The 13,026-nt window shown below is 45.5% G+C and overlaps 1 protein-coding gene across 4 annotated transcripts in view; it reads right to left on the bottom strand.

Moving 5' to 3' along the window:
- The window catches only part of Abca1 (ATP binding cassette subfamily A member 1), a 124,689-nt gene that overhangs the window by 3,671 nt on the left and 107,992 nt on the right, over positions 1 to 13,026 (bottom strand). For all 4 annotated transcript variants that reach the window (XM_021230906.2, XM_005076485.4, XM_040738335.1 and 1 more), the window contains 12 exons: positions 11,699 to 11,814; positions 11,445 to 11,589; positions 9,730 to 9,853; positions 7,967 to 8,096; positions 7,523 to 7,643; positions 6,784 to 6,846; positions 5,972 to 6,078; positions 3,461 to 3,602; positions 3,006 to 3,140; positions 1,956 to 2,059; positions 1,338 to 1,430; positions 217 to 460 (listed from right to left, as the gene is read on the bottom strand). In XM_021230906.2, the coding sequence (XP_021086565.1) occupies positions 217 to 460; positions 1,338 to 1,430; positions 1,956 to 2,059; positions 3,006 to 3,140; positions 3,461 to 3,602; positions 5,972 to 6,078; positions 6,784 to 6,846; positions 7,523 to 7,643; positions 7,967 to 8,096; positions 9,730 to 9,853; positions 11,445 to 11,589; positions 11,699 to 11,814 (1,524 nt within the window). The remainder of the gene's footprint in view (positions 1 to 216; positions 461 to 1,337; positions 1,431 to 1,955; positions 2,060 to 3,005; positions 3,141 to 3,460; positions 3,603 to 5,971; positions 6,079 to 6,783; positions 6,847 to 7,522; positions 7,644 to 7,966; positions 8,097 to 9,729; positions 9,854 to 11,444; positions 11,590 to 11,698; positions 11,815 to 13,026) is intronic.

Below are 13,026 nucleotides of genomic sequence, written 5' to 3'. Positions count from 1 at the left end.
AGTTATTATGACTACCGCTACAACCGTCACAATAGCTCCAGGCAGTAGACCACATCCTCTTTCTGCACATGCTCACAGAGATTCACACAGAATAGGCAGTGGTAACAGAGAAGAAATCAGGGCACAGACAGGCTGAGCTCCTCTCAGGCTCATGGTGGGAGGACGTGCCAGGCATCCTAAGCCTGCAGCTTAAAGTACTTTGGACTGAAGGCTTACTTGGTCAAGCGTTGTCTGAGAGACGGAGTAATCTTCTATGTGGAGCCGCTTTTTGCTCTGGGAGAGGATGCTGAAAATCCTGGCCAGAGACGACAAGGAGGAGGGAAGCTGGTACTGCAGCATGTTTCGGTGTTTCTCTTTTAGGACACTTCCTGGAAAGGCGAGTCCAAAGAACTCCTGGACAGGCTTCAGGTCAGGGTTGGACCCTGCTATTCGCACAACTATTGTGTAACCGTCTCCAAACCTGAGGGCAGGAAAAAAAAATGTGTCCGAATGGAGCATTCCCAGAAAACTTCCCAAGGTAATACTTAACCCCGAATACCCAACTTGTACTGAGAAAAAAAGGAGATGCCTGGCAGATCTACAGAACAGTTTCTGAGAGGAGAAACCACTTTCATTGAGTCACGTGTTCAGAACCTTGGATTCAAGATTCCATTAAATCCCCAGTGTGGACCCATGAAGTCTGACACACAGACAGACAGAAGCCCAAGAAATTTAGTCACCTGCCCGTGGCCCAAAGTTGCCTCCTGAGTTAATGGTAGGGCAAGGACGTGAGCCCATTCCACAGTGTGTCCTCATCACCATAACATCTCATACAAATCGTTACGTTTAATTTATGTAACAAAATTCAGAAGAGTCCCGAGAAACTGCCTCTCAGAGAGGTTAAGTAACTTGCCTATAAATCACACAACCAGTATGTGGTAAAGTCAGAATTGGACTGACTACTGCCCATTTAGACATCAAGGCCCACGTTCTTTTATTTTTTTTAATTTATTTTTTATACTCCAATCCCCATTCTCCCTCCCTTCCCCCTTTCCACTCCCCCCACTTCCTCCCCACCCCACCTCCCATCTGCTCCTCAGAGAGGGTGAGGCCTCCCCTAGGAAGTCTACTGAGTCAGTCCCATCATCACATTGAGCCAGCAGGAACAAGGCATCTCCGTATGAGGCCACTGGCAGCAGGGTCAAGATCTAACTCTAACCCACAAAACTGACTTAGTAGAGCCCGTGCTCTTTTTACTGTGCTCTTTTGCTTGTGTTTTGAACTACCATGTATGCACTCCACAAAGAATAAACACCCGCCATTTCACTAGATGCTACCCCAAAGAAATGATCTGTTACCTGTTCTTCAGATGTTGGACGCTGCCAAGGCACCTGAACCTCCCATTGACCATAATGGCCATCCTCGTGCAAAGGGCTTCACATTCTTCCATACTGTGGGAAAACAGAAGGACGGTTTCCTTTCAGAGAGACGCTCCTATACCCATGGGAACATCACCATGACACCTGGCACTCTAAAGAAACAGACCCCCATCATCCTAGGGCTACTCGCACCAAGATACAGGAATGACGTCCTTCTCTGTCAGGAGCCTTACAGTTGTGAAAAGGTAGAAGTAACCCAAACTGTTTGCACAAGGAAGAGCTACATAAACTAAGGCAGAGCTTTATGAAATGCAATCCTGCTATGAGAAATGATGGCACACCTAAATTTTATGACTTGAAATAACATTCTTAATACACACTTTATAATTACATTTTTTGTTTGCAAAACACTTGAGTGTGTATAGCTTTGCATAGGAAAACTCTGGACCATAGGCAGGCAAATGATAATAGTTATCTTGAAGTGGAATGACTCCAGGTGATAACTGTTTCAGTCTTAGCCTTCGTTTCCTAATTTTCATTAATTAGCACATTTCATTAATAATCGCACACAGCAGAGGCCAAGACTGCAGTACAGACCTATGAGATGTAAGAACTACAGATCTCCCCTCCTTGACAATGCTCAGGGCACAATTCCACAAGAATCTCCGAGCTTTGGGGTCCATGCCTGTGGTTGGTTCATCCTATAATTAGAATAAAGTAAGTTTAATTATTTGCTGAGAAAAATACCAAAGATAATTTTGTTTTTTAATGTGAAAGATCATGCGTGGTGTGGTGGCACACACCCTTGATCCCAGCAGTGGGGAGGCAGAGGCATGTGGATCTCTCTGAGTTCAAGGCCAACCTGGTCTGCGTAATGAGTTCCAGGCAGCCAGGGCTGCATAGTGAAACAAAGGAAAAACGAAGTGTCTGCAACTGTTTTTTGAAGAGTAAGGTTTAGGTAAAACTAATATTCATATTTTTCCCCTAGGTCACTCCTTGTCCTATTATACTTGCTAATCTTTTGGAAAGTTCATATTCACAGGGTCAAGGTAACATCAAAGCCTCGCTTCAGGGTTTCTCCCCATACCTCCAGTGTCTTCTACAAAATAAAGGTCAAGGACCACTGCCCAGTTTGATCTGGTTTTTCTTATCTGAATGTAAGGAACTATGGCCCAGTGTCTACCACGGTCACCTCGAAGCACTGTCCTCACTCTCTACACCTCTGGAGAATGAGCACAAATAAAGTCAGGAGTCATGAAGGATGTTCCTGAGAGAGATTGGGTCCCACATTCGGCTTCAGCCATACTTGGGGTGGGATTACCCGAGGCAAGGAAACGAGGTGCCTGGAGCATGTTTTTTGGGGAGCCTGTTAAGGTCCAGCAGAGTCACCCAGTGTGCCGTGTGGGAGGGGCTTCCCTCTGCTTCTTCCCTCTGTTCTGTAGTCAGTGGCAGACTGACTTGTCATCATCACGCCAAGTATGCAACACGGCCCTTGTGTGACGTCAGATGAACCTCGCTCATTCATGACGGAACACCTTCCACTCCCGCCCGCCACCCGCACACTCACCAGAAACACCACAGGGGGCCTGCCACCTGCACACACTCACCAGAAACACCACTGGGGGCCTGCCACCCGTGCACACTCACCAGAAACACCACAGGGGGCCCGCCGATCAGAGCCATGGCCGTGGAAAGCTTCCGTTTGTTGCCGCCACTGTAGTCACTGGCATATTTCTCTCCATACTTTACCAGGCCCAGCTTGCGAATTGCCCACTCGCCAACCTGGAGACAAAGAGCACTTGGATTTTGTCTGGTCCACTACCATCATTGTGCTTCCTCACATGAGTAGGACCCAAGTCTCAGCTACCTCTGGGGACCCAGGGGAGGTAGAAGAGACTCGCTCCGCATGCTGGGACCTGCCCTTGCTCCCTGACCCCTAGCCTGTGTATGCCTACCCTCCCCAGTCTCCCGCCATGAGATTAGGTGCGAGACGGCCAGCACGGGCAAGGAAAAGGCCTCAGCTTGCCATCGTGTGTGAAGAAGCCATGCTGCCTTACAAGGGCATCAAAAGAGACAGCCGGGCTTTCTGGTTCCCGCAATACCTTGCCAACTTCTTTTTCTGGGACTCCCCTCAAGAGGGCAAAGAACTCCACGTGCTCTCTCCCAGTCAGCAGCTCAGTGATGGCGTCAAACTGGGGGCAGTAGCCCATGTTCTGATGTACTTCGTGGATATGTGATAGGATGCTGTTAAAGGAAGACAGAAGCAGCCTTCAGAGATGCTCTGATGGGACGGCCTGGCCTGACATCCCTAAAAGAAATACGCTTGTACAGAACAAATCTACACCTGCTTCCGAGCCCTGCAGGGACAGTCTTGCTGTCCTGAGGATGCCAACTCTTCCGAGCAGTAAGGGTCCTGTCTCTGCCCTGCCTAGGTCTCACTGGCTCACCCATACTTCAACCTGCAGGCTTGGTTCAGTTTCAAAACGAGTCCATTTTGAGGAATAATCTTTTTGTACACTGTGAAGATTTGTCACTCACATTGGTTTAATAAAAAGCTGGACAGCCAATAGCGAGGTGGGATTTGGGGGGCAGAGAGGATGCTGGGAAGAGGGCGGGCAGAGACAGAGTCGCCAGCCAGAAGGAGAGGAAGCAGAGTGAGCACTACAGAGTAAAAGTAATAAACCCTCAAGACAAGAAGTCATTGACAAAAATGGGTTCAACTGCCTTATTAAGAGCTAGTTGGTAACAAGCCTAAGCTATCGGCCGAGATTTCATAATTAGTAATCAGTCTCTCTCTATGTGGTGCCTTGGGAACTGGCAGGCGGGACAGAAAAATCTGCAACTGTCGATGCAACTGTGTCAACAGTCTAGTCTTCTCCATGACCACGTGGTCCCACGTAAGGTCCAGAGATGCTGGGCATGAGCTCCCAATCGCCGAATCAGCCCTAACATTCATGTTCCAAACATTCTGGTTCCAGTAAACACAAAAGTTCAGACTCCCACATGTTCCTCTATTTGTTTATTATAGACTCTCTAACACAATGGTACCAGAGAAAAAAAATATAGATAATTTTACTTATACCTGTGGGGGTGACCTCCAGGTTCTATGAAGCCGGTCAAGATAGCAGTTGTCATTATCTGAAAATTTGGGCATTCATACCCCAGTATGATGGTTGCCTTTCAGTCACTTTCAGACAGCCATGAACTTGGCACATGGGCACAGTCCTCTCTGCTCATTTAGTACTCTGGGGTCAGTCTTCTCAAGACTTATCACTGAGGTACCCATGGTCAATGTGCCTGGCTCTCATACAGCTACCTTGCCGAAGCCAGTGTATACTCAGTAGCTGGGATACACCTTCAGATGTGCCAGTTATTGTCATCTCTGCTTGTTTTGGGGACTTGGTAGTAGAACAAGACTGGGAGTCATCACTATTCACAGAATTTCTATTCTTTTAAGGCTCCTTTAGACTGCTAATGAAAATAAAAATCAGCAAGACTTGGGAGGATATGGATAAGTTCATGATGTCCCTGACTCTACAATAATACTGACTGTACCTCTACCCAGCATTTTGAACTATGAGCAATCTCTCTCATTACTGGATTGTGAAATAAATTTAGCAGGTCACTGTGACATCAGTTTTTAAATGTCATAACACAGACTAGAATATGAACTATTAGGGTACCCAACAAGAAATAACAGCTGATGCCATTTTAATGAACTTTTCATTAGGTGTATGCATACCTATGTGCCTATGTGTCTGTGTATATGTACTGCATTGAAGTGGAAAATGTATTTTCTACGAGGCCCATGATCAGCAAAATTCAAAAGGCACATAATATATATTTATTCATATAAAAAGCTTGGCGAAGCCCCACATCTTTAGAGTTCTCAAGGAAAATGGCGCTAACAGGTCTCTAGTGTGTAGCTTTATCCACAAGGATTAGAAAATGACTTAACAGTGGCTTTGTCATCTGGCATATACTTTAGAGAGGGCAATTAGACAGGCAGATGCCTTTTACCACACAGTGACTTTTCGAAGCAAATAATAGAAATTATCTACAGGGATATATTTACACAGTGAAAAATAGTAACTTACTAATGCCCAGTATTTATAAGGAATTGATCAAATAAAGGCATTCACTTAGTGGCATTTCTAGATTTTATGCTATGTAACCCATTGGGAAATCTTCCTTATAAACATGTTAATAATAGAAACTCAAAATCTATACAGAGCAGTGTTGTGTCATGACACAGTCAAATGCATCAAAAGAGATCTGAGCCAATGGAAAAGGTCCAAGGCTCAGTTATGATTGTGTAATTGTAGGAATTTACTAAAAAAAATCACAGGTCTGTTCTCTCAGAACAAGTAAATTATATGTCTGTAAATTATACTGAAATAGAGTTTTAGGGAAGAGTAAAACTGCAAGAAAATATAAAAATAGTGCTTATCTCCAGGTGGTGGATCAGAAGTGATTGTAAGAGCTTTTGACCTAACAGCCATTTCGACGCTTTTGCAAACTACAATCCTGGTACAGTCAGAACACAACAGCGAGTTTCTTAAAGCTGAAGAAAGAAAGTCTGCACAGCAAACACTGGCCGCTTCTCTCCTCACCTGTTTTTGTTGAGAAAAGCATCCCCTCTGGTCACTGTGGTGTCTCCCGTCAGCATCTTGAAAGTTGAAGACTTCCCAGCACCATTGACACCCAGGAGTCCAAAGCACTGAAAAGCAAGACTAAGTGAGCTGCAGGAACAAACCTGTAAGTCCCAGTCTGCTGGCCTGATAAAATAGGCTCCTGGGCCTGGATGTGGTCTGCCACTGACCCCAAATCGTCACTCTTAAGAATCAATGAGACGTTCGATATGCAGGTATTGTGTGTGTGTGTGTGTGTGTGTGTGTGTGTGTGTGTGTGTGTGTGTGTGTGTGCATGCGCGTGTTTCTGGAGAAAGGGTGGGGGAGAGAATGTGTTTATGTAGGGGCCATGTTGTAGGTGGGCACATTTATAAATACTGAGTCATCAAGTTGAGAGCAAGGTCAGTCTGTGAAGAACTGTAAAGGAAGCCACCGGTCACAGCTCACCACCTACCGACTACCCTCAGAACATACAGAAAGTAAAACAAAACAAAACAAAAAAACCAAAAACCGAAAGGAGAAAAAAATCTTTTTTTATGCCCTGTTTGAATTTCACCCTCTCCGTGGATCCCCAAAACACGATCTAGATGAGCATGCTTTCTCACACTGCCCAACTCTCCAAAACTGCCCCGTTTTGACACAGAGGTTCTAATTCTCTCCATAACTGATTATCTCTCACAGACACAAAGAAACCTTTAAAGGACTTTCACATAATCACAGACACCACTGTTTGATTTGGTAGATGCAGTCTGAATTAACAGAGATAAAACACAACATAGATACAGTGCGTTTACCTCACCAGGAGGAATGCCCACACAAATCCTGTCAACGGCGGGCTTCTGCTTCCTTCTGTAGATCTGCAAGCAACAGAACACAGAAATCCATGTACCTCAGAGACTCCGGGCTCCAACCCACACACATGGCGAAATACAGCTCATCAAACGGCTGGACCACACAGTGCATGTGCCAACAGCCTTACTCTGTCTCTGCGACAAGAGGCTTTCAACCGACTGGAACTCAAAACTGATTTTTTAAAAAATTTCTAATATGAGTACTTTAAAAAAAAGAGTGGTATTTTGAAATTCAATTATATAAGGTAGAAATCCATGTCTCAAATGCAATTAAGCAAAATTTAAGGCTTATAGTATTTGGAAACAGCTGAAGCAGACCTCATCTTTCTGGGCAATGGAGGTAGAGTTGCTTTTTGAGGCATGAAACTCAAAGTCAGCCATCTCTACACTTTGGCTACATACACAATGTTAGTATGTTTTAATAACCAACATAAATATAAATATGCAAAATCAATCAATCAGAGAATGGGAATTGCATTACAGAAGTATTCTGTGTAGGATTTATTTTTTAAATTAACAAGTCTCCCACGGTGTACTTTAAATAGAATTGACAAAACTTGGTGTAGATGTACATTTGGGGGAGCATTCTGTTTTAAGTAATCAAGTCAGCAAAAATGCCAGCCAGCAGATGAGATGAAGAAAGCTGAAGACAAGCAACTGGAGTCCATTCTGGCGGCCTCACCTTAGTCAACTCCTTGATTTCCAGGATATCGTTCTGTCCTCCACCATCCAGAATTCTCTGCCTCTCTCGTCTCACATCCTCATCCTCGTCGTTCAGAGGAGGGAGCTTCGCCTTCACGGGTCTTCGGACAAACATTTTTTTAAGAGAGCTCAAAATTTGCAGCTACTTTTCAAGGCAAAAGTCACACCCCTAAAGCAATCTTATCAAGCCCACTTGCCACCATTGCTAGGGTTCACAGGGCTGGGAGCCGCCGAGGAGGCTCCCACATAGAGGAATTCACTTAACTGTTAGTTCAGCTCAGTGCAGTCGCCCAGGACAGGGTCTCCCCTCTACCCGGACCCCCCATGTGTGAGCTCAGCTCAGTGCTGTCACCCAGGACAGATGTCCCCTCTACCAGGACCCCCCATGTAATCTTATTCCAAAGATTGCTGAGGAAAAGCTCACCTGGGCCTGATGAAAAACCTGTACTGGATCAGAACAGTAATGAGGAAGAACACCACCCCTTCCACGGCCATGGCAAAAAGGTTTCGTCCTACCAAGTCCCAGGAGAGTGGAGACACAAAGCGATTCTCCCCTGTGAGACACAAGGCAGACACAAGGTCAGAGAGGCGGAGGCCTCAGAAGCCACCACCCTACTTCCTGTTTCTGAGAGGAAGATTCCCTAGAGCACTGCTTCACACAGAGAGCGCACTTGAGCTGTGTGTGGTTTTTGCTGTTTGTTTTTCCATTTAAAATTAGTAGACAGCATGCTTAACCTGCAAGGCTAATTTAAAAATTTACTTTTGAACACTTGGAAAAAAATTAAAGGACCCCCTTTATATTAAAAAAGAGGAGGAAAGGAAAGGGAGGGGGGAGAGAGACAGAGAGACAGAAACAGAGAGACAGACAGAGAGAGAGAGTCTAGAGAGAGAGAGAGAGAGAGAGAGAGAGAGAGAGAGAGAGAGAGAGAGAGAGAGAAAGAAAGAAAGAAAGAAAGAAAGAGAGACCTTCCTTAGCTTTGGGGTCAATTTCATGTAATTTTCTAGAAACACCAATGGCCACCACTCATGAGAAGAAGAAAAAAGGAGTAAGGAAAGTGTCTACTTCTGAATTTCATTTGGAGAACTATAATACAATCTAGCATTAGTCAGAGTTTCAGAGCCAATCTGCATTAGATCTGTAATTTCATGAGGACTGCTAAGATTTCTTTTTAAATGAGACATGTCCCTCTCCCCTTAAAATAAAACCCAGTCATGTTTAATAAGGCCAGTAACTCCTGGGTAAATTTTTTTGGGGGGTCAGATTTTTTTAGCTCTAAGTCCTAAAATTACAAGTAATAGAAAACGCATTCAAAAGATGCCCATTTCTGCAGAATTTAATGTAACAGTGAGTTGTTAGCTGTTTTTAGAATATAGAATATCCCTCAATTCTTAGTAAGTCTCCTTTGTATAGCTAACCTGAAATAAAGTCCCTCTTCTATGTTTATTGAGTAGCATAGTCCATCTAACCAAATTAACCAGCAAATTAATAATAATCACATAGTGGCAGGAGATATTTTAACTATTATAAAAGTAGAAAAGGCTTCCACAAACTATGTCTGTACAGATTCATGAAACACAATGTATGATCATTACCTGCAGGCCTATGACACAATTGTGTACACATGAAACACAATGTATGAGCATTACCTGCAGGCCTATGGTTCTTAGCAGAATCCAAGTGCAGGCCTTGCTTTTCGAATCTTTGACCTTATCTAATCGCCAAAGCTATGGCTTGATTTTTCCAGTGATTTGACAAACTGATCTGTGACATTGGACCTTAGTTTCAAACAAATGCCAACATTTTCCTGCTTCCAAAATCTGTTTGTTTGTTTGTGAGGAGACCCCTGACGGACCAGCGGTGCTGGCATTAGACTGTAAGGGGTGTTGAGGGGGACAGACATACTATGCCCAGTCACACCTTCCTCCTCAAGCAGCAAGCAGAGTGACAAGGCCGGTGAAAACGGCCTCCTCCATTAAAGCTAGTCCTGCAGCATGAAAGCTAGTCCTGCAGCATGAAAGCTAGTCCTGCAGCATGAAAGCTAGTCCTGCAGCATGAAAGCTAGTCCTGCAGCATGAAAGCTAGTCCTGCAGCATGAAAGCTAGTCCTGCAGCATGAAAGCTAGTCCTGCAGCATTAAAGCTAGTCCTGCAGCATTAAAGCTAACCCTGCAGCTACGGCCTCACTCACCAAACCTCTCCAGGGCGTCCGCCATTGCCTGGTTCTTCACCATGTCAATGAGCCCACGTCCCAGGCAAAAGTGTGGGAAGATCAGGAACACAGACTTCAGGATGTCATTGATGTTATTCAGCTTCTGAAGACAGAGACGGGTGAGAGAGAGACACGCGTCACTCGCAGCGGAAGTCTGGAATACGGGTGTGAAAAAAAGCACCCGACTCCCTGGGCCTTTGCATTCAGACACCAATAAACAGCAGCCTGCACTTTCTTCAGAAAACTGCCAAGCATGTGAACGGAAACAAACTTTAAACTTCTGGCTACTTTTAATCAGACACAAATCCACAACACAACATTAGCTCAGCATTGTAAAAGCAAACCATTCGTATCTAGGTCAGTATTTGAGTTTCAGTATTTTGTTGACATTTGAGAAGCATCTCCTCAAATACATCAGAACGTATCACCACCCCTTAAGACAACGTTGATTAAATATCAAGCCACTGGAGCTGGAGAGATGGCTCAGTGGTTACAGAGGTCCGGAGTTTGGTTCCCTGTACCCACAGGAGGGCTCACGATTGGTTGAAACTCTAGTTCCAGAGGATCTAACTCCTTTGTCTGGCCTCTGTGGGCACTACACATAAGGTGCACAGACACACATACAGACAAGACACCCATACCCATAAAGTACAGGGACAAAAAATGCAGCAGTTGAGTAAGTTGTTATTTGTTGGATATGTTGGGCTAGGGCATGGAGGAAGCAGATGTTAATAACCTGTCTCACTTAGAGCACAAGAAGCCTGTGAACAGGAAAGCATGGCACACACCCCACAGGTCAGAAGAAGAAAGCTTCCACATTAGAGTTAACCTTACAGGTATAGCAGACGCCCCCAGGTCCTCTGATAGAGCAAGGTCATTTCAAGGCAGGCCTACAGGAATATGGTGGTTTAAAGGGAAACGCGGCTGACTTTATTGATCACTGGGATGGGATATGGTAGGGTCTGGCCAACGAGGGCTGTCCACTTACAGAAGGACTGCGTGCTGAGCCAAGGTTTCAGAGAAAGAGCAATAGAGAGTCTTGCTTTTGAGATTTAAAACTGGAAGAGTTCAGATGAGCACAGGAATAGGCAGCAAAGCTCCTAGGATGGGTCCCAGAAGGGCATCATGAGCGACTGCGGAGATGCCATCAAGTACAACAAGGGTGACAAGAGAAACAGGTGCCGACGGGAAAGACTAACAGTATATGTCAAGCGTGCGGCATCTGTGGGCAATTTAAACGGAGCCATTCACCAGACAGTCAGAACTGGAGTTCCAGGCAACAATCAGGGCACAGATCTGAGCGATTAAAAACAAGACACTGCAATGGTGGTAAAAAAAAAAAAAAAAAAAAAAAAAAAAAGCCTTAAGACTGGATGGCATCACCCAGAAACGGGGCCTGAATAGGAAAGCAAAGCCAGACTGTGCACGCTTGGCCAAAGAGACTCAACAGGAGAAAGAAGCATGCATGCGTGCGTGCGTCCGTATGTGCGTATGCATGTGTGCGTGCGTGTGTGTGCATGTGTGTGTGCGTGTGTGTGGAGAGAGAGAGAGAGAGAGAAGGCAGAAGCTACAAAAGCAGAGTGGTCAGTGATATCCATGCTACAGACGACAAGGGGAGCAATGCTGGGGTGAAGCCCTGTCCTCTGGCACCCGGCACGCATGCCGGCTGGCGACTCTCTGCTCGAGGCGCTCACATTGTTGGTGAAGAGCTCCAGGACGAAAGTGGCCACACTGCCGTTGATGCCGATGAAGAGGTTCACGCTTGTGAGGACAACGTAGGCCGTGCTGGGGATCTTGAACACGAAGGAGGCTGGGTACATGAGGGGTGTGATGGACCACCTGGTAAGGCACAAACACAAGCGTCCACTGGCGTCCCCTGCCCTTCCTCTAGTGGTGGGCACCACACGCCCTGCCCGCCGGGAAAACCCTCCACCCGGAGCTGCCTTACCCATACAGCAAAAGCAGAAGGGCTAGGACAGGCAGGTTGGTGGAGGACACGTAGGACTTCTGCTGGAAGCAGATGAAGATGATAATGACCAACGTAGCAGGAACCACGTAATTGCACTAAAAGAGAAAAATCAGAAAATAAGGTTGGCCCCCGAGTTACATCCCAAGTTTTCACCATCATCGGACAAGGAAGGACGGAGAAGAAACACGTTGGAGAATAACTTTGGATTAATGAAGCCGCATAAACTATTAATCAAAATTCCGGACAATGCAGTTTGACAAGCATTTTACCCTTGGCTGATTTTATAAACTGCATGCCCTTTCCATCTCTCCTGCAGCTAAGCCACAGCGTCACGCTCAGTAAACTTACTGAAGGATGGAGTCTCAGGCAGAGCCATTTCAATTTCACAGGAGGCAAATGAGCTTCCATTATTCTACCCAGAGACGGTCGTGTCTGTTTCATCATTAATGATACATTACGGTCTGCCCAAGTTCAATATCACAGGTAATCTATTTGTGAGATAAGCACTCATAACACGAATGTCAGAATTGTTTCATCACGCTGAGAATAATTTTACAGTCTGTCCCGACAGTGCTTCAAGCGTTAAAATGAAAAAATAAAGACTTGACCCAGGGACAATTATGAAAATTCATAGCTGACAGAGAGGGGGGTTGGCACATGAATGAAGGTAATAGTGGGTTGGCAGATGACGGAAGGAAAGCAGCTTCAGACGGCCTCAGTCCCATCCTACCTAATGCGTTCATCAACATCTCAATAAAAGATATGAGCGATTCTAGGCTCCTCGGGCAGGGAGGGACAGGAAGTATGTGAAAGTACAGGCAGTGTCCCTGATGTCAAGGGCTTACTCTTCTACCTCTGAATGACCCCCCCGGCATAGCCAGGCACCTCCAGACATGTGGGCACTCAGTGTATTTTTTTTTTTTTTTGGTTTTTACGAGACAGGGTTTCTCTGTATTGTTTTGGAGGCTGTCAGTCCTGCCAGGCCTTGAACTCACAGAGATCCGCCTGCCTCTGCCTCCCGAGTGCTGGGATTAAAGGCGTGAGCCACCAACGCCCGGCACACTCAGTGTATTTTAAATGAATGAGTTGCTGGATCATGATAAAGGAATAGCAAATAAATACTGGCAGGATGCAGGCTAGCAGCAGCAAAACAAAGTGTTGAGGTTCAAAACAGCTGATTCCAGGCATTAGCGTAGAATGAACAAGACCCTAATTAACAACGGTTCCTCTGAAATAGTTCTCAGTTCGTTACCAAGCTGAAATGACTCAGTGCTACTTCTAAGTGCCGTACCTAGAGCTGCAGTAAA

This window comes from Mesocricetus auratus, unplaced genomic scaffold (assembly GCF_017639785.1).
Source record: "Mesocricetus auratus isolate SY011 unplaced genomic scaffold, BCM_Maur_2.0 Super-Scaffold_6730, whole genome shotgun sequence".
Taxonomy (NCBI): domain Eukaryota; kingdom Metazoa; phylum Chordata; class Mammalia; order Rodentia; family Cricetidae; genus Mesocricetus; species Mesocricetus auratus.
Note: the sequence above shows the minus strand (reverse complement) of the source record. Positions and strands in the feature narration are given on the sequence as shown.